Source organism: Lipophrys pholis, assembly GCF_963383615.2.
Source record: "Lipophrys pholis genome assembly, chromosome: 1".
NCBI lineage: Eukaryota > Metazoa > Chordata > Actinopteri > Blenniiformes > Blenniidae > Lipophrys > Lipophrys pholis.
Genome location: NC_137635.1, coordinates 51,156,462 through 51,178,478, shown reverse-complemented (window position 1 = coordinate 51,178,478; position 22,017 = coordinate 51,156,462). Strand labels below are relative to the sequence as shown.

General features: G+C 42.4%; 1 protein-coding gene across 1 annotated transcript; it reads left to right on the top strand.

The window, feature by feature from the left end:
* The first annotated feature begins 9,328 nt into the window (after positions 1-9,328).
* atg9b (autophagy related 9B) lies at positions 9,329-21,305 on the top strand. Its single transcript, XM_080465238.1, has 13 exons — positions 9,329-9,942; positions 10,928-10,971; positions 11,084-11,148; positions 13,640-13,810; positions 15,410-15,551; positions 15,645-16,393; positions 16,579-16,732; positions 16,815-16,994; positions 17,111-17,356; positions 18,349-18,590; positions 18,828-18,921; positions 19,028-19,112; positions 19,472-21,305. The coding sequence occupies exons 1-13, from the start codon at positions 9,834-9,836 to the stop codon at positions 19,627-19,629; spliced, it is 2,439 nt and encodes an 812-aa protein (XP_080321364.1). The 5' UTR covers positions 9,329-9,833; the 3' UTR covers positions 19,630-21,305.
* Positions 21,306-22,017: the final 712 nt, after the last annotated feature.

Genomic DNA, 22,017 nt, shown 5'->3' with positions numbered 1-22,017 from the left:
TCAGAGAACAGGATGTGGGGGGACAGTTTGCTCCGAGTCTGATCTTCATCTTCATCTTCAGGACATTCCCGAAGTGAGCTGAGCTCTAAAACTGTCCCTCATAATACATACTGCGTTGCCTGCAGGATATTTACCACTCATATGCAAATGAAACAAAGCGCTGTGGTTTACAATCTCTTGATGGCGGTGTAATTAATCTGGAAATGATTTCCTGTCGTCGCCTAGATCAATATTTCACTTCTTCCTTGTCTCGCGGCTCCTAAATTAATCACCATAATGAAGGAATGTTGTTTTCCAATCGCATGAGATGTCTTTCATTTCTATTCAGCTGTCATTGGATGGAGCTGCACATGCATTCCTTCACAGGGTTCAGTCACATCCTGAATGTATTTGACTGGTGCAGATTGAGACAAGGTGTGATTTACTCTGGAGGGGGGGATTGGAGGAATACATATCACCTCCCTTTAGCCTATGTAGACCCAACACTGCTGAAGTACTATTTTTTTTAATGCAATGAGGAAAATATATTTTCCCTCTCAGCTGTAACCTATCTATCTTATCTGCTCAACTCCAGTTGTCATCTGAGGTCAATCATTGTGAAAACATGAGTATTTTATTTGAAAAATGTGGGAAATTTCAATCAATACAAGTTTGCACTGCTCATGTGTTTAGTAAAGATTCATAATTTATTACAGTTAATAATTTGTTCCTTGAAGCACAATTGAGTTGCTTTACACATGGCTAATTATAATGATGATTAAAGCTGCAGGAAGCGTTGAAAGGGCCCTCGTACTTCCACGCACGCCATGGACATGCCCTTTGACAAAAACTCACAATTTTTTATCATTAATCATCATCAGCATCTTAAATGGGTGATATTATACAGCTTTCATGTGGGTCTCGTTGAACCATAAATTACGTTTTCAAAGTTTTTTGCTCAAAATCCAGCTTTCCCTTGATTTTTTAGCCATTGGAAAATTGGATCATTGGAGCTGCATTCAGAATCTGCTGTGTCTGTGTGAGCTGGACTGGCTCCGCCCACACATGCCCATCTTGGGAAGAGGAGAAAGTACTTCCTCTCGTGGTGCCATGTGCCAGAACAGATCTGCAGGAGGGTCAATTTGAGGGCCTACCTCGGTTGGGATTGGCTGAATCCCCCGATGACACAATATAGGGCTTTAATTCTGATTGGCTCGTTGGTCAACTGGCTAATAATAGTGGATAAAAGTGTAAAACCATGTATGGCAGACAAGGACTTCTTCATGCCGCCCGACGTGCTGCATATGCCTACCAAATCTCTTGAATGTGCAAGGCCCATAAAATGTTAACACTTTTGACACTTCTGATATATGTACACAGTTTTAAGAGTTTTTGAGCATATTTAGGACTTCAAAAAAAAGTTTGTGTGTGTGAAAAAAAAATCTGAATAATAATAATATTTATATTCATATACAATAGGGTCCTACACACTTTTCTGCTCAGGCCTTAATATTAACTTTATCATTCCTCGCGGCCTTCCTCGTGGCCTCCATGGGCAATCTGTTATTCCTATTTTCTATTTTCGGATTGGATGTGTTCAATATACTAAACAGAAGTGAAAAATGAGTTCACTGACTGTCACATCCATCCACCGTAGTAAAAAAAGGGTGTTTGTATTGTCCTGCTACATCACCTATTGTCATTTTAATTTGTCCTTATTACCTCATTAATTCTAATTCACTTCTAGAAAAAAAAAAAAAAAGAGCGTCATAATAATATTAGAAGTTTAATACTCCAGTTATCCTCTAATGATGATTTCTCCTCTAAAGATTGCATGCTGGGGGGAAAACGTGCCGTGTTTCTTTGCTTTTGGAGCAAGTGTGCATTCATCTTTTGGGACTTGTTGCCCTGTGCGTGGCCCGGTGCGTCGTTAGAGAAGAGAAGGGAGCCGTCATAAATGTGTTATTCCCTCAGCCTTACATGGCTTCAGGTGTAAGTGCACGGCCTCACATTGCCCACCTTCATCTGACAACAAAGGGAGGCCTTATGGGAGTTGTTCATGAGAGAGTCAGAAATGGATTTGACCACAGAAATATTATGTGGGATTCCTCTGGTGTCCAAAAGCATACCCGGGACGCTAAATCAAACACTTTTTTTTATCCTTGGGCCATCTCATCATTATATAAATCTTGTATGTGTAGGATTTGTCTACTTCATTATCCTTTGTATTGATGCACATTGGGAGCAACACACAGTAATTTCATTACAGGTGACATATGATGACAATAAAGCTATTCTATTCTAGGTGGATGCATCAGGAGCATTAACAACAAGCTTTCAATTTGAAAAATCTTTCAACGCGTGTGTTTGACTTCCTGTGTCTTTGTGTGTGGATCTTTGACACATTTCTGGCTCCATCAGCCCTGCAAATTATTATTATTATTTTTTTTTTTGTCAAATCAGGTGAAAGTAGTATGCCTTCTTGAAATCATGGTACAGACAGGAAAAAAAAATATTTCTTAATAAGAAAAACTTGTTTAGTACATTATCTTCAAGTGATATGAGAAATGCTAAAAGAATAGCTTTGAATTTGGCTATTATTTCTAATGAGTGCAATGCACCTTAAAACTTCTTTATTTTTAGTTTGGACATTCAAACATTAAATTATATAACAACACAGTGTACAATTAACCTAAAACACTATATTTAGGTAAATCCGAATACCTGATAATCGCTGACACCATGTGGACCATTTTATGTTGTGGTGTAAGATTGATTTCTACAAACTTACAGTGTAGTTGTTGCACCATGGCCACATTAAATCACCAGCGCAGTTCAGGTTGAGCTGTGCGAAGTATGGAAATATGGGGCATTTCTTAAAAGCAGCTCTGACAAGAAGTCAAGTAACATCCTCAAGCATGTTATAAAAGTAAAAGCTATAAAGCAAATATGGGCTGAATATGAATTGTACGTACTGAGCTCCATTGAATCCCCTTCTTGGTGGATGTCTGTTACTATGACCTTGTTTGTCTCTTCTGGACTCTGGCAGCGGCAATAAAGCGGCTCTGCTGGAGGCGGCCATATTTGAAGTGTGTTATTGTGACGTGGAGAAATTCCAATTTGGGAAAAAGAACTTTCCCAGCTGGTAACCATCCCAGTTCCCAGCTGAACAGGATTATTCGATCGACCTAGAAAGATGGACTGAAATGACAAAACAATCCTGACGTGTGAAAAATAGAGAAAAGGAGATGTTGCATTAATCTAAATATTGATGTATTTTTCTGTAAAACAGGCGAGTCCCAGCAGTGTCCAGATGTGCGCGGTGACACATCGGCTCAACACCAGCGGATGAAACCGAGAAGGAGCGACCCAGGAGAGACTGGGAACGCATGCTGTGAATCAGCTGTAATTAAAATGTGCTAAGAGAAACAAAATCCGCTTTCCTCATGATCCTCGGTCCGGTGTGGGGACCTCGGAGAAACAGCAGCCAACGTCTTGGGAAGACCAGAAAAATGAAGCCAGATGTGAGATCTACATGATATGGTGATAAATGTGCCCCCCCCCCCCCCCCCCCCCGCATTCGCTTATGAGAGGAAACACAAGCCATCAATCAAATGTGGCCACAGGTCGCCCAGGCATCACATGAATGTTAGAAGAAATGAGTGCAGATCCTGAACTGCATTGGTCAAGGCTGTAAACACTCTTAATTACAAATTAAAAAATTGACTCAAGGAAAGAAAAAAATCCTTCATTCAGCACGATTGGTTTACTACACACAGAAGATGAATGCAGCAGCCACGCCGCCCCAGAAATCCACAGATCGGATAACAAGACAACGAGGTCACAAGTTCCTACTGGTGTCGTATAAACGGCCCTCCTTCTACACAAGTGGTGCCAAACATACGGCACGTGGGACAAAACCGGGCCACCAGGGGTTCTAGTCTGGTCCATGGGACGACGAGTAAATATTTGTTTTTAGTTTGTATTTTCCACCAGAAGTGGAAATATATTTGGGGTATATTTGAAGTGAAATATGAATGGAACGGTGGTCAAATCAGGTCTGGGGATGGGCCTTCAGTCAGCTGCACAAAAAAAATATATATATATCTATAGTACCTGTAACGTAAGTTACAGGTATTTTCATTGGAAATGTAACTCCTCTAACAGCACAGAGCATGAATGCTCAATGTATGGAAAGTTATTTCAGTTCAGTCTGTGTTTTGTGATCGCAGTATTAAGAAATGATTTAAAATTAGCAGCATTAATCTGAAGTTCATTACTCGGTTTTGATGAAGCATGATGGATGAAATACGTTCAAACAAGCTTTTAAGTCTCTGTTTGTGTGGGTCTCTGCCCTTCTCTTCCCGTCCACATCTTCCTACGTCGCCTGTCTTCCTGTGCGGCGGCGGTGAAAACACTTCCCGCTTTCTAATTCAGCGGGCACGTGACGCTCTGGAAGACGGCCGCAGTCAGAGCACATGGGCTGAATGCAAACACACACACACACACACACACACACACACACACACACACACACACACACACACACACACACACACACACACACACACACACACACACACACACACACACACCGTCTCTCCCAGATTACTTGAACTATCAGAAGCTTTAAGAGGATTCCACAATGAGGGCGGGCGCTGCACCTGAATCTCATGCACCTGGCGGCTATTGATCCATACTAAGCTAGCACACAAGTCAGTCCAATGGATGTCATCGCGAATTAGCCCATGCAGTTTTCTGATCTTTAACCCTTTTCCATTTTCTTTGTAATATGGATACACGTCCCTGGCTGTGTGTGTGTGTGTGTGTGTGTGTGTGTGTGTGTGTGTGTGTGTGTGTGTGTGTGTGTGTGTGTGTGTGTGTGTGTGTGTGCTTATGAGCAATGCCGATGTAAGTGGGAGATTAGAAGTACAGTGCGCACGCTGGATGAGTCCCTCTGATGTGTAGGTTGACAGGCAAAAGGTCGCAATCAGCAAGCTGTCATGTGAGAACGCGGGATAACATCATGTATCCTGCCAGGGAGGGAAAAGGACGGGTTTACTCTCCACGGCGACGAACGAAACGTTCGGGCGCAGCAAACAGGACACGAATGAAACATCGGCGCTGTGCAGCTTACTGGAGATAACACTTGATTATAATCACGTATTTCTTTAAAAAGAAAAGCAGCGTGAATGCAAATTAAGAGTTACTCTTACAATAAGTAAGTTGAAAGGGCAATTTTTTGTGTTTGTTCGGGTTTTAACAAAAGCTATTTAGGTAGCGGCTTTGGCTTATGCTAAAGCTAACATTTCCACCAGCAACGTAGAAATTTAGAAACACCGCGAAATAAACAGCAGCAAAACATCGTTGATGCCATCATGTAGACTGCTAATGTTAATTACAACCAACGCGAATACAAGTTAATGCAAATAAATTGGTGTTAAACTCTACTTACTCCCTTTGTTCCCCTGATTTTGTCTCGTAAATCAGAAAGAATGATGCATGCTGGGAAACACCTCCTCAGTTTCGCTGCCCTGTGCTGCTGCTGCTAAGTACCGCTTTGTGACATGATCAATAACCGCCGGCCTCCATACTAATTAGTGCAGCAGAGAAGATTAGCTCACACCCGACCAGCATCAGCACAACTCGGCTCAATAAAACGTGAGCGATACTTGAAAAAGATGCTCTAAGGCCTTGTTCACATGACGACGCTGCTCGGAGCCACGGAAAACACAACTTTTTGAAAAGGACCTGACTCCATCTCCGTGTAAACATCATTTTGAAAATGTAACCATGTAAACGCTAAAAACGATGTGCTCGGTGTAATGACGATAGATTAAAAGGACAAATTGAGCTTTAGTTAAAAAAAACTTAAATGTTACAGTTGCCATGGTTACAGATTTTATGCAAAGACTTAACAGATGTTTCTAATTAAAAGTAAATAACTCACAAGAGACTGATTTCAGTTTATTCCTTGTGGACCCTCAAGGCTATTTTAAATGATATATTTTATTGTGAAATATCGTTCAAGGGAGCCCCGGGAGCGGGGGTGGGGGTGTCTCTAAATAATCTGTCAGTGGGATTAACCATAGACTTTCATTATTGCATCCAAGTCAGTTAAATACACAGAGTTCAGGGAAAGGTTAGGAAGAGGAACCATGAGAAGATTAATGTGTGTGTGTGTGTGTGTGTGTGTGTGTGTGTGTGTGTGTGTGTGTGTGTGTGTGTGTGTGTGTGTGTGTGTGTGTGTGTGTGTGTGTGTGTGTGTGTGTGTGTGTGTGTGTGTGTGTGCAGGTGAGACCAGCAGCAGTCTCCATCCTGGAGTTGTGAATTGACAGCTGCTATAAATAGAAAGGAGCCAGGCTCTCTGCTCTCCTGCTGCACCAACAATCCTCACCCTGAGTCAAATGTGACAAGTTTAGGTTCAAATTGTATTTTCTAAGCTCACCGGCTTACTGAAACACCCTTTCCGCATAATGCTTTATAGAATCTTGTACGAAGATTAGTTAGCTGATCAGCTAGTTAGTGGGAGGAAGATGCTTTTTTGTTTTTAATCATTAAATATTGAGATGTGCTTTTGAATTCACATTTTCAAGCAATAAATAACTAATATAGGAGTATAAAAATGTTTTAGCTCATGGGGTAAATTGGTTGATAAAAATATGTATCTAATCCAGCAAATTATAGTACTCTATTCTTACTGTGATGCCGAAACTCTTCTAGTGGACAAACTTGGAACTGCAGTTTTTCTGTTGTGATTTTGCTTTTTCCGAATCATCCCACTGACCAGACTGGACCCTCGAACAGGCACGTTTTGACCCACAGGCCACATATGTGACCCCTTGGATCCGATATGTGAGAAAGCAAAGGAAAGTAGAAAGCGTGTAGCGTACTGTAGGTTCCTGAAGTGGCAGGGGGGGAAAGAAAGCTGTGATACACATAACAAACACTGACAGGCTGAGTGTAACTGGAAGAACAGTATGTATCTGTGTGATGATGTTCCTTCTCGCCCAGCCTGACCTGGTTCGGTCTGACACACACACACACACACACACACACACACACACACACACACACACACACACACACACACACACACACACACACACACACACACACACACACACACACACACACACACACACAACAGGATGAATCTGTCTTTGGCATAACAGATGACATCAAAACTGTTGAATATATCTCTTTGTACCATCAAGCAAAATAATACACTGTGTATAATGTAGAAACATATTCATTTAAAATTTGAGTCAAAAAACAGCCAAAATGAGACATATTTATAAATCATGTTGACTTAACTTTTCCTTCCAACTCAATACACCACCTTGTGGTGAAAACTTGTATCGCAAGACTAAACCGACCGGGCGCCAGACTGGAAAATTATTTGACTTTGGGAGTAAAACTAGGATCATCAGAAAACTGTTCTTCAGATGACTGCAGGTGTGTTGTTTTATCTCATTCTGCCGAATATTTGCGGCGACATTGATTTTTATGGCACTAAAATCTTCTCGTCACACCAGAACTTCTCCACTTCCGCCACTACACGCTCTCCTCTTTCCACTCACGAACCAGCAGAAGATCTCTGCAGCTCAGATCTCTTTGAAGAACCTTCGTGATCTTCTGCTCATGACTGATGGGATGACGTCCTGCCTCTTCTTGAAGGGAGGAACCAGTGATGGGAAGAGGAAATGAGGAAATCTAATCAGCAATGATGATGGTGATGATGATGATGATGATGATTTAAATTCATGATGGAAAAAGGCATCATCCTCCTGACCCCATAGGTTTATCCGAATGCCACAGTTATGTTCTTTTTTAAACATAATTTGTAATGTTATCAAATTTTAAGGAGCACAGCGATAATTCGTTATTTGTCTTTAATGTAATGTTATTTGTATTGCTTGTATCTTTGAGCAGATGTGTGAATTTCCACATCAGTGTTTAAAACCTGCTGTTGAACTTTATTGCTTCCACTCGTGAGCAGGGTTTCGTTACACGTTGTCTCCATCTCGTGGCTGTTGATTTTACTGCTGTTGTTGTGGACACGGAACAAGTCAAAGTGATATACGCAGTGGTGTGGTGGATGGTGATACATTTCTTAGGTGGGGCTCTTCATTATTATTCAATTTCAGCCAATTTGTAAACTTCATTTAAATACAGTACGTTTATAAACAACATTATAATTTTGCCCTGTTTAGACTGAGAGGGGCCCCAGTAATGAAAATGATTGTACTTTTAAACTGCTAGTGAATAGAGAGCATTATTAAGATGACAGTTTTATTAACATACTTGTAAACAAATGCAAGCAGATGCTTGATTAGTCCCTTTAAGAAAATAAATGTGTTTTAGGGCTGGTTTACTTGAAATTACAGTTAGTCTGTGTTTAGAAAAAACAAAAGATATGTCAGGTATATTTTCAAACATCTTTAAAACATTTTACTTTGATTTGAATGCTTTGAAAAAAACCTTTAAAAAAAAGAATTGCAAAAATAAACTGTGCTTTTATAAGCTCTTGGATTTTCAGTCATGAATAAACATGAGCATATCTAAACAGTTATAAACTTTAACAAACCTGGACACATTTGCAAAATTCTCAACCCAAAAGAGCTAAAATGGAGAAAGTTGAACCTGACCTGCAGCTTTTCAGCCAAAACCCATTGAGCCTAAATAGACCATACCAAACCTTGACACAGTAACACCGTAGATTTATTTAATGTGATGCTGCATATGTGTCATACAAAGGTGTGATGGAAACGAGCATATATGACATTACAGTAAAAGTTTAAGATTTGCAATCTTTGTTTTGACACAAGTAACAATTAAAACAGGGTTTTTTTGCAAATAAACTAAAATATAAAACAAAGAACAATATAAACAATTTCACACAAACAACACAAACACAAATGAACAATATATATATATATATATATATATATATATATATATACAATTGTTCTTTACAATATTACTCCTTGTCACAAACACTGGACTCATCATTGTTCTCCAGGAACTCTGTTGTTGTTGCAATGTTGAGGTTAAACTAGAAAATTACAAAGACAAAGACACCTTAGTCAACCAAACATTAAACATCATATTTTTGAAACGTTCCTCGGCGAAGGTGATTAAAAAAAGTGTGTACATTTAATGCAAACTATTCACACGTCTTCAAAACTAAAGCAATAGTCACATTTAATTTCGCCATCCTGCCAGAAAGGGGCGCCAGACATAAAACACAAACTATCCGGAAGTGTTTTTGGAAAACAAAAAATAAACTACAAGCAGTATCCGGAAGTGACGAATGTCGTAACAGCCGTGACGTCAGCTGTGTTTTGTTGACATTTGTTTGTGAAAGACAAAAACAGTAGAGACGGCGGACACGGTGCAGCGGCACGGACACGGTGCGTCTGCGTGACGCGCTTTAACCGAACCGGGCGGCGGCGGCGGCGGCTACAGGGACGACGCCGTACAGTGGTCGGACGTCTTATAGCACACATTTATAGCAGAACCCAGAACAAAACAAACCGCGTCCCAGACAGGCTGAATCATCCACGGGCTAACAGCCTCCCACACCGCGGCGGCACACGGTTCCGTTAACCGGGGGAGGTCAGCCTCTGCTCCTCGGTGAGAGACCTCCACCACCACCGCCACCACCCCCAGCCGCCTCGTGTCCTCGCTGTTAACCGAGTTTAACGTGTCAACATGGGACTCTAGCTCCCCGATAGCACCTTTAGCAGGCTAACGTTAGCCGCAGCATGTCGCTGGAGGCTACATGTTGGTAGCCTCAAACACTTTTCCCGTTTCCCGAGAGGAGAATGTAAAGCAACACTAAAGACACAATGGCGAACTTTGAAGCGTACCAAGAGTATCAGAGGATCGAGGACTTCGAGGAGGACTCGCCTCCCGGGGAGGAGGATCTGCTGGTCCATGTGCCCGAAGGCCTGAAAGGTAAACACGTTTGTCAACCAAACCTCAAACATCATGTTTTCTCCTCCTGGTGACTTCACCGGAGGGCCACTGCACCTGAAACAACTCCAACAGCTTTCACTTAAAGTTACACAACACTTCATGTTATTAAATAACCATCATAAACAGGCTGAGACGTCTCGTCTCCATCATGTTTTTCAAATTATAAAGCCTTAGACAAAGAACGTTTTGTGTTTGAGCCCAAACTAAAGGCTGTGGTGATTATACATTCGTCATAAGTCAGAAAATTGTGAAAAATAACTTAAAACAATTATCCACACTACTGCCATTTCACATACTGCACCATTAAAATTGAGAATGACTAAGAGGAACATGGCAAAGCATGTAATACCAAGTGGCTCATGATTCACCAACAGTTCGATTAAAGGAGGGTGTTCCCGGGGGATCTATTGTGGAACGTTTCTCGTTCTTATTCACGCTCGTGAATTAAACTGCAACTGCATTCAATGTAGTCGCAGTAGGTTGCATATTGTATTTTGAGCTTTCTGTATATGTTGTGATTGGTTTGAGGCCAAAGCCACAATAATTCTTTGATTATTGATGTCAGTGACTTCAATGGATTCACTATTTATGACGGAGGCATCTGAAACACCTCAAAACGAAATTAGAAAAAGAATTAAATCTGTAATAATCAACATCACGCATCAGATTTCACTAAAGCGTTTTGTTCATAAAAATTCTGACATTGAATTTGAAATAAGTCTGAGAAACATGTCAAAGTATAGAAGACCAAAAGACTCAAGCTTCATTTAAAGTTAATGCATTTTGTGATGTTCCTCGGGGATCTAATCTGGGACCTCTTAGAAAATAGATTTTGAGGCGAGGGCTGTTGAAAATATCGATAATTTGATGCATTTTGAAATTTGATTATTTCTGCTTCTGTTTAAATCTGCCTGATGAACTATATGTTTTATTATTAATGGGGTTTTTTTTCCTTCTATTTCAGATTCATGGCACCACATCAAGAACCTAGATAACTTCTTCACAAGAATATCCTTTTTGAAAATAGGAGGGCAAACGTAATTTATTTTTTCACTGACAAATCACAGCTGAAACCAGGTTTCCAGTTTTTAACAAATCTTTTCTTTAACCGAGCGCTCACATCTATCATTTCCATCAGAAGAACGGCTTCGCCTGCATGATGCTCACAGAGTTCTTTGAACTTGTGTAAGTATGAAGTTTCTTGTTTTTGTTTTTAACTCTCTGCTAAGTAGGAGTGTGCTGTTTAACCATACCACAGTAATACATCTATTTATTATGGGGTACCTCTGCTACTTCCTGTATTGAATTAAAAAATTCCTCTCAGATTCGTCTCCTTGAGTAAAAACAAAAAGTGTACCACAATTTATCTGATTGTGTTGTATCATTTGTCGCCACATTGTGACATCATATTCTGACTCATCACATGGTAATGCATGATATTTATTGTTTTATCTTTCCTTGTGTCATATTGTATTACATCTTATGACATTCTATCTCATTTTGCTGTGTGATGTCACATTGTGACATTTACATCACGTATTGAATGTTTGACTGTATTGAATTGATTGTTCTTGTATCTTATTGTCACGTATTATCTATTTTCCATGGAGTTGTACTATATGACATATGGGAGAGGGTGATCTGACCTCTGTGTTACAGTTATGGTCGTTTCTTACGCAAGAAGAAGTCGTAATATTGTAATTGTGGAGGTTTTACCTCGTGAAATGGCAGAGTAAAGGTTGAGACATGTCTTTAGTGTCGCTGGTGGTTTTTCATGTTGTTTTGACAGCTCGCTGAGCTTCAGGCTCTAACGTGGAGCAGCCAGCAGCTGCGTGTGGAGCCGTTTCCTCTCTGAAAACACACGTTGGTGTTTTTGGGCTCCGCCGTCTGTGTGTCTGAATCTCACCACAGTCTCGGTAATAGCCGCTGATCATCTGACCAGCTCCAACCACATTCTGCACACAGTGTAATGGCCAGTAATCACACGTTCAAACCAGGTGAAACAATCTGTATTTAAGTCGTAGAGCTTCAACTTATTTATCATGAGTGTTTCTGTCAATAAACATGTTATGAACGGGTGTTCCAGCACTCGAATCGGAGAGAAACAGCACAGAGACTGACTCACTTGGAGTGTAAACAACTGAACGATTCCCATCACTCCTTCCAAGTATGAAAGAGTACCTGTGGTGTCCATGAAAAAAAAAGAATGTGGATGTACCAGTTTAGAGTCGGGTGTTTGGTTCCTAGAAGCACGACGGTTCTGTTTTGGATAACTGCCGTCTCTGCGCTGACATGTCCAACTCAGTGAGTAACAAGAACCTCGGTTTGTGGAAAAGACAACTTTTCCTCCATGTGAATCCAAATATCTGAACTTTGTTCTCATATTTCGTCATCAAGGTTTCAGTTTCTAGAAGTTTGGGCCTTTGTGGAATGGGTTTGACCTGATGTCTGATTTCAGTTTTGATTTCTGACCAGTTTCTCGGTTAATTTCCTCCTGATATTTGGCTTGAAACAACTCTTTTGAGGGATTTCTGCCTGGATTTTGACTTCTTTGGTCATGTTTATGAGTTGTTTTGGGGTTGTACATTTTATTGTTTTGGATTTAATTATTGGTTTGTTTATAAGTAGTTTCAGAATCATTTAGAGCTGGTAAATGCTGAGTTTCTAGACTGAGTTTTGGCAGACATGTTTTTTAAACTTCCTTTTGGTCTATTTCTCTTAGTTTCTGATCCGTTTTGAGGTTATCTGCAGGTTAATGAACCTAACCAGGTTTCAGTCTGGTTTATGACTTTCATTTGGTTTTTGGATTGAATATTTGTTTTTCCTGGTTTTTGAACGGACTTCCCAGTGTTTAGTGACTCGCTTTGAACGCCGATCTCCGACGGATTTCTGCCTGGATTCTGACTCTTTCCGGTTGGTTTCCGACTAGTCATTCAATCAGTGCATTTTCTCCTCGTTTCTACAAAGCCTCCGACGTATTCATCGGTGCAATAATAGCTGTTGTTTTTAAAAGGGTTTTCTAAGGGGATTTTACAATTGTTTCATGTAGTTTTTTGGCTATTTTTTTATTGTTTTGGATTGAATGGTTTAATTTCTACTTGGCATTCATACAAGCTTTCAAAGCACTCAATTTTAACTGGTGTTTCCCTTGTTTCTGACTTTTTTTATATATATACAGTATATGGCTGATGGTTTCTTAAGTATTTGGGTTGAGACATATTAATAGGTTGAACATAAGCTGTTCCTGACTGTTCTTTTATTTTAATTGCTTTGCTTTTAGGGTTGAATATTTCTCGGTTTTTAACTGCCTTTTAAAGAGGGTTCTGCTAATGACTTGTGCTGACTACAAGCTTATTTTCACTCACTGTTTGGGCTGGTTTCTCACTTAATTGTTGGTATTTGGATTGATTATTTGTCGGTTTATACTTGTTATCTGAACTGGCTTTCTGATTTGTTTTGTGCTTCTCTTGGCCTACTTCAGGTTTGGTTAATTTCATGGGTCTGATGGGTTGAATTTTGTTCCTATCTGCTTTTTGGAGTAGTTTCTACTTTGTTTTTGACCTGTTTGTTTATTTATTTATTTATTTATTTATTTATTTTTTAAGACTATCTCTGATTCCATATTGTAAGGGTTCTAACTTCTTTTTGTGATCCATTGTTTTCCCTTCCCCAACAGTCAGTTTCTGTTCGTGGTCACGTTCACCACCTTCCTGGTGAACTGTGTGGAGTACGACGTGCTGTTTGCCAACCGGGCGGTGAACCACACGGGACCGGGCCTGAGCCCGACGGACAGGAACAAGGTCACCCTGCCAGACGCCATCCTGCCGAGTCAGCAGTGCACCGAGAGGTGATGACATGTCGCGTTCAGCCTTGTGTCACTTTACTGATTTACAGTTATACTTCAGAAGGGATGAAGGAGCTCCCATGAAAGAGTTTGTGTCCTCTCAAGCCACTTTCTTTCTTTCTTTTTTTTGATTACGGACTTTCTTCCGTCAGAACTCATTAATAATGCCCTGCAGATCAAACACAGAACACTGAGTCTATTATAAGATGGACGTTTAAGACATTTAAGCAGAAAGATGTTGAATGCTTCTCGTGGGCTTTCAAAATATCATCAGAGATGAGATATCAGCGCTGACCTTCAAGTTTGTGTGTATCTGTGAAAAATACAGCTTTTTTCTTTTTCTTTTTACACTTGCTCTTCATCTATTAATACGGTTAATCACCAAATGTCAATGATAAGTTAGCAGCTGTGCATGTTCTGCTTTTGTGTTATTCATTCTACTTTATTTAAAAAAGAAAAGGAGGATCACTTCTAATGTCAATTTTAAGAGGAAAGTTTTGTATTTGGTGTTAAGTGACTCCAAATAAAGAAAATTAAAAAAAATAAAAAAATCGTTAGCAGCGCTATGCTAACGTATCAGCGTGAGTCAGCAGGTCTAATGCTAACATTGAAATGAGTTACCTCCTCAAATGATAATATATCAATGTGAGTTTCCTGCAAAACTCCAACATGACGAGGTGAGACAGAAGCCATAACGCTAATGTAAAACATTAAAGAAGAGATTTGTGTAAATAATAGTTCTGCGGTTTCATTTGGTCTGGATTAAAGTAAATCTCTAAGAGGTTTGTTTACTCCGACCTGAGATTGAAGGCTTTGCGTGAGCGCTGTGTACTCTGTGTGGAAGCCGCTTGCAGAGATGTAAGCGATATCCTCGGTGAGCTGCGACCTGCAGACCCACATACTGACAGTTGAGCTGGAGGCAGCGAGCTGACGAGCACATGACACCTGACAGGACCCCCACCCCACCCCCTCAAGCTACAACACGGAGCCCTTTCCCCTCGCTCTCTCACTTGTTTATATCAGAGTGTGACCACATCCCACCGCTTCGTGCTTCAATTTGAGAACAGCTCGTCCTGCCCGTTTGGATACTCTGCATCCTCCCTGGACCCCGCTTCTAATTTCCCTTCTCATGCTGATTACACCTCAAAACATCCCGATCCCACTGTGTCTGCAGGACAGTTAACCGTGGCGGTACAAAGCTCGAAAGAAGTATCTCATTGTAACGTAGAAGTGTTTGGTCAAACTGAGAAATATATTCACGCTGTAATGTAAAAATCCATCGTGTCAGCAGGTGAAAAGTTTCATGTTATATCCACAAACTCTGTCGCAACATATAATGTTCTCATATATGGATTACTAGTTACTTTCTTAATAAGTAGTGGAGTTATTTTAACAAATTCAAAGAAAAAGTAGGTAGTTACTGGGTCTGATCTGCACGTTAGCTGAAGTTACATCGGTTAGTGAGAGGAAGATGCTCTATAATCTGGATTTGAGCTCTTCTTGAAAGGCCCTCCCCCTTCACTTAGTGACTTTTTATGTCCAGTAACTCTGCATACAGTGCAGTGATCTGTGCTTCACACAGATCTGTGTGTGTGGTTCCAGGATCCAGAGGAACAGCTGGATCATCTTCCTCCTCATCATGGCCGCCGTCTTCTGGGTGTACCGTCTGGTTAAAGTCTTCTGTAACATCCTGAGCTACTGGGAGATCCGCCAGTTCTACATCAAGGCCCTGAAGATCCGCATGGTGAGTGAAAGAAGTAAATCGTTACGATTACGGTTCATCACAGCCGGACGTTCTATGATCAGCCGTGTGTGTGTGTGTGTATGTGTGTTTTAGGATGAGCTGTGTAACTTCACGTGGCAGGAGGTGCAGGACCGCCTCATCAGCCTGCAGAGGGAACAGCAGATGTGCATCCACAAGAAGGAGCTGACCGAGCTGGACATCTACCACCGCATCCTGCGCTTCAAGAACTACATGGTGGCCATGATCAACAAGTCCCTGCTGCCCGTGCAGCTGCAGCTCCCCCTGCTGGGCAACGTGGTCTTCCTCACCCAGGGCCTCAAGTACAACTTCGAGCTGATCCTGTTCTGGGGCCCCGGCTCGCTCTTCCAGAACAAGTGGAACCTGCACCCCAAGTACAAGCGCAGCGGGAACCGGCTGGAGCTGGCACAGCAGCTGAGCCGCATCATCCTGCTAATGGGCGTTGCCAACCTGCTGCTCTGCCCGTTCATCCTGGTGTGGCAGATGCTCTACGCCTTCTTCAGCTACACCGAGGTGATCCGCCGGGAGCCGGGCAGCCTGGGCGCCCGCCGCTGGTCGCTGTACGGCCGGCTGTATCTCCGGCACTTCAACGAGCTCGACCACGAGCTGCACGGACGCCTGGGCCGCGGCTACAAGCCCACCTCCAAGTACATGAACTCCTTCACCTCGCCGCTGCTCACCGTGCTGGCCAAGAACGTGGCCTTCTTCTCCGGCTCGGTGCTGGCCGTCCTCATCGCGCTGACCGTGTACGACGAGGACGTCCTGACGGTGCAGCACATCCTGACCGCCATCACTGTGCTGGGCGTGGTCATAACCATCACCAGGTGGGTCTGCAGAGCTGCAACTGCAGGGGGCGTGTTGATCTGACTTATTGGGACTGTAGTTATGTCGGTGTGCTGTAGTTTGGCCTTGTTATACTAAAGAAAAGTTCATTTAAGACTCTGTGACGAGTTTCCTATTTCCTGGGTCGACTTACACCAGCACCATCTGGTCGTTCTTCCTCCTGCAGGTCCTTCATCCCGGACGAACACATGGTGTGGTGTCCCGAGCAGCTTCTGCAGTGCGTCCTGGCTCACATCCACTACATGCCGGACCACTGGAGGGGCAACGCCAACAAGAGCGAGACCCGAGACGAGGTGGCTCAGCTGTTCCAGTACAAGGCGGTGAGCGCTGAGAGCGACGGAGCCCATCTGTGTTTAGCTACGGCGAGATTTAAGAGCTAAAAGGTGTGTGTGATGTCACTAGGTCTTCATCCTGGAAGAGCTGCTGTCTCCCATCGTCACACCCTTCATCCTCATCTTCATACTGAGGAACAAGTCTCTGGAGATCATCGACTTCTTCAGGAACTTCACGGTGGAGGTGGTCGGAGTCGGAGACATCTGCTCCTTTGCACAGATGGACATCAGACGTCACGGAAACCCCACGGTGAGACAGCAGCCCCACTCGGACAACATCCGGCATAAAAATGTTCCAGGATTTCTGTAGTTTGTTTAATCTGGTGTGAAGCTGTCGCTTGATTTCAGCTTTGGCGTGTCTTTCAGTGGTTGTCTGAGGGTCAGACAGAAGCGTCCGTGTACCAGCAGGCGGAGAACGGGAAGACGGAGCTGTCCCTCATGCACTTCACCATTAAGAACCCGCACTGGCAGCCTCCTCAGGAGAGCTCCGTCTTCATCAGCCACCTGAAGGAGAAGGTGCATCACGACGCCCAGGGCGGCCCATCCACCCAGCTGCTACTGTCCGAGGCTCCGCTCTGCACCTCGCTGCAGTCCAACGAGTCGGCCACCGGGGTAAATCCACCGCGCACACTGCTTCATGGAGCCGCATGGCGCAGGCCAGTGAGTCCCCACATGTGGTGTTCCACAGGGATTGGTATCAGGGCCCTTAGATTTCTCACTTTCACCAACAACTACAGCTGCAACAAATCACTATTTTAGTATTTTAGTTTAAATGTCAGAAGATTGATAAAACCGTCAGCCAGTGTCCAGTATATCCTTTAAGCTTCTTGTTTAACACAAAAGCATACTCAGATTTTTTGCATTACATTTATTTGTGCGTTAAAAGAATTTGTAGTTACTGTTCATTTTATATAGGGACAGGGACCTATTCTGGTATTCATAACTTATCATTATTTTAGGACTTTAAATTGTTAAATTGCTAAAATTACTTATTACTTTGCATCAAAACGATAAAAAAATTTTTTTATTCAATGTCAACAAAAGCAAATCATGCAGTCAATTTTAACACTAAAGTCAATGTGTTGAAAATATGTCATACTATCCAAATACAATATTGACTCTGCAAGTATCCTTTGTCAGTCTTTAAAATGTCCTTGTATAGTAGTAAGATAATCAAACGAGTTTGTATTTATTAGTGCTGTCAATCAATTAAAAAAAAGTACTAATTAATTGCACTATTTTCTGTAATTAATTGCAATTAATTGCATTGTTGTTCTACTGAAGTCTGAAGCTTGTAATGGATATTTATTCAGGGAAAACCACGGAATTAATGTTGACTCAACATACAGAGACTTTTTACATTCAAAGACTATCTTTAGAAAGTCTTTATAGCTTTGGGTGAAGCTGTTTCTCTCTAAGATCAGCAAAATAATAAAACATCTAACATAAGTCTGGGTTCTGTCAGAGTGCAGATCCACCACTTTGACCATTTTAATATAGTGGCGAAAATGTACTGTAATACACACACAAACACACACACACACACACACACTCATACTGTCTCTGTGACGATGGTTTTTTTCACACTGAGCTCCTGTCTGCAGCCCGATAACCTTCTGGCCAGCGTCCTGGCTCACCCCATCCTCACCGCCTCTGGCCTGCAGGGCCGGGACCACCGCTTCATCCCGCCGAGCACCGCCGCTTCCGCCGCCGCCAGCGTCCTGGCCTCCCTGTCCATGTCCCAGCTTCCGGGACACGGCGGCCGGGCTCGAGCTCACAGCCTGCTGCCCTCCTCCGTCCACCCCGAGACCACCATGTACCGCAGCGACCGCACGGTCATAGACAGGTGAGACCTTTAAGTGTTTAAAAAGGCTGGCGGCCATATTTGATCACTCCCACCTTTCCTGTTACAGATGTTTTATAGAAAATAAGTCTAATTCAGACAGTGTTTGAGGAAGAAACTGTGATCTCTGGTCAGTTTAAGTGTTCCAACAGACTTTATTCTTTAAAAATGGTTTGCAGATGAGCATATAAAAAAAGCTGGCTGCTTCAACGTGGATTTTTTTTCTTTTCCCTGTCTCAGTATGTCCCGCAGTGAGTCTCTGCTGCGGAGCAACGCACTGCACTCTGAGTTCGCCTCAGCAGAGATGAGTCTTCACGCCATCTACATGCACGAGGTGACCCTCCATCATATGAGACCTTCAAATGTCCTTAGTTTTGACCTTAAGCGGCCTTATTCTTACACTCCACCCCCTGCTGTCCACTGACTGTTTGTCCCCGCAGCTCCACCAGCAGACGTCCCACCCGCAGAAAACATCTGGCCAGTGGCATCACCCGGTTCCCCTGAGAGACCTGCACACTCACACAGGTGGATAAAGGCTTGAAATCATACATGGAAAATTATTTTTCTGTTCACACAGTCATGTTCAAGTTAATAGGATGTTAAACAGGCATTCACCTTTTAATCTATTTATTTAAGGTCATTTCAGATGTGACGGTTAAAAAAACAAACTCATAATACCTTTATGAAAACCTCACCCTCCACTTAAGTGTTTAATCATTCCCTACAGCGAAAGTGTTTTTTGGAGACAAACGGTTGGGAATTCCCCAGAGATCACTTCTGGGTCTTCTTATTAAAAAATAAATAAATACATTTGTTTTTATTTTACTGCCTTGAAAGAATCAGAAAGGAAATTTGTAAAACTGATCAGTGTTTCCACTTCACAGGCGTCCAGGTTCCCGGAGGTCTCGGCTCCAGCTTGCCCACCCCGGTCCAGCTTGGTGGCTGGCGGGAGGAGGAGGAGGAGGAGGAGGAGGATGATGAAGGCGAACAGGAGCTCATCAGTGGCTCTCCTTCGGAGCAGCGAGCTGGGAGCGGCTGTTGAAGTGCCTTTGGTCCTGAGGTATCTGCTCGGTAACGCGGCCGCCCGTGGTTCGAAACTCTGTGACGTGGCGGGACGGCCTCCCGCGAGGACGAGCCGCCGCGACAGCTTGGCCGCTCTTTTGTTTTGTAGTGTTTACGTTTTCATTTGCTCGCTGAACATTGTGGCCTTAGACGACCTTCAGTTTGACCTTGGAACCATCGGTGCTCGTCCCGTCACATCAGGGAAAACCTCGCGTCTTCCATCCACCGCACGACTCTGCATCAACGCTCCCTGGACGGAGAGACGCTGTAAACTGGCGGGCAGAGTCCAGCGTTTTATCGAAGGCGTTTCCTCGGAAGCAGAGACTGCCGGCGTGCAGCCGTCGCACACGGAGAACGTGTGGAGGGAATCACGTCAGACAAACATGGAGCTGATCTGACTCAGTGGAATCCTCCTCCATTGACCCAGACTCATAGAAAACGAGGAGGTTTAGATAAGTTATGAAAACAAATATGCCACTTTTTTTTTTTCTTCCTTGTTTTTAATATGCTAAAGATAACACATAATAACTCGTCACCTTTAAAAGCTGCTTGAACAGGAATGCCCCTCTGTAAATACTCCTCTGTCGTCGGACTCGTCCGTCTGAAGTCGTCGTTCCTGCAGTCTCGCGGTGCTTTCAGGAGTAACTGGGAAGTGGGAAAGTTCTGATGCATTTACCACTGGGGAAGTTGGAAGTTTCCATGAATTTGGAGAAGCCGATGTAACGTTGGTGAAGATGAAGTGCTTTTACAAAAGAAATAGTATTTTTTAGTGAAGCACTGTGATGGAATAAACCAATCGTATTTAAAAAAAAAAAAAATTAATTAAACATAATCTGCTTTATGGTCGATAGATAATATTGACTTTACTGGCATTTCATTTAGATTGTAAGAATAGCAGCAGCATTGTTATTTATCCAAATATTTCTTAAGCTGACTTGTTGGTTTTTAAATTTTTTATTTTTTTTCAAATTTTCGTGTGAATAATCCCAACTGGTAACTTTCCGAGTTCCCGGGTGCATGAGTTCACCAAAATCCAAGTACTGATGCTCTCCAGAAGCGACTGAAGTGCAGCCGCGATGTGGTTCCACACGGCCTTCGATGCTGCTGACGGTTCATTTCCACTCGCCTGAATGCGGGTTTAGTTCAGTATTAAGCGTTTCTGCGGCTCTTGTGTCGAAAAGGTTTCCGATCAGGACCGCACATTTACACACGCTACGTATTTCTATTTCTTTTTTCCTTTTTTGCAACGCCGAGCTGCGTTTGGGTTTTGTCAGCAGAGCGAAGTTGATTTTACGACTCTTTCTGTGTTTTAGTTCGCAAAGGGCTATTTCACGTTGGAACTGCGTCTCCTGCAAAAGCATGAGGAGAGAAAAAAGAAAGAAAAAAGAAAAAGCCTTTCCACAGTCGGCATCATGACTATTTATCAACCATTTCTCAACACATATATTGTTATATATAGATTATTTATTTAGAGAAAGAAACGTGAGATTGTTTAAGCAGATAATTCAATTCGGCTTTTTGTTTGTTTGTTTGTTTTGTTTGCAAGTAGCTTCGATAACTGCCACAATCAGAAAGAGTTTGAAGGGATTTGACGTGCAGGGGAAGGACGAAAACAAAATCTACTTAAAACTAGATTAAAGCTAGTTAGAAACCAGTAAAAAAAAAAAAACAACTCACCTACCTATCGACCTATAGTATTCGACCCAGCAGCAGTCAATATCAGACGGGCATGGAGCTCCTCTGGAGTGTCCACAATCGGAAAGCGCTTGAAGGAAATTGACCTGCAGAAGCAAAATGTACTAAAACTAGATTAAAGCTCGTTAGAAACTAGTTGGAAAAACCTACTGACCTACCTACCTATCGTATTCAGCTGTTCTAAGAGAGCTAAACAGGGAGCTTTTATAACTGCTGCTCTCACAGTATATGTGTCCACACTCATGAGAGATTCAAACTGACAAAGGAACAAATATTTAGGGTGAGAAAAACAAATCTAAAATTCATGTAAAAGGTTAAAACTAGATTAGAATTAATCTAAGACTTTAAACAAATCGAGATAAAACTAGACATGCTGGTAAACTTGGATGACTGCCGCCGTCCAAAATCAATCTGATGGTATGACGAATGTAATCTGCAATTAGTTGTGGAAAACAGAATGTCGCTTTCAAAACTGCTGCTGTCACGTGTCTGAATCGGGTGCAAATTTACTGAAAATGTCGCGGTGAAAAAAAAAGTCCAAAATCAGCGTGAAACTAATCTGAAGCCAAAAGGGAAGCATTGTGGGATGCTTTCTAACTGCTGCTGCCACAGTGCACGAGTCCACAATCAGGGAGAGATCGGAGGAATTTCACCTGCAGGATCCAAACTAGTC

Coding starts and splice junctions, on each gene's coding strand:
- atg9b (XM_080465238.1), top strand. CDS start 9,834: ATGGCGAACTTTGAAGCGTACCAAGAGTATCAGAGGATCGAGGACTTC. Junction 16,995..17,110: donor GACGTCACGGAAACCCCACG/GTGAGACAGCAG, acceptor CGTGTCTTTCAG/TGGTTGTCTGAGGGTCAGAC. Junction 19,113..19,471: donor AGACCTGCACACTCACACAG/GTGGATAAAGGC, acceptor TCCACTTCACAG/GCGTCCAGGTTCCCGGAGGT.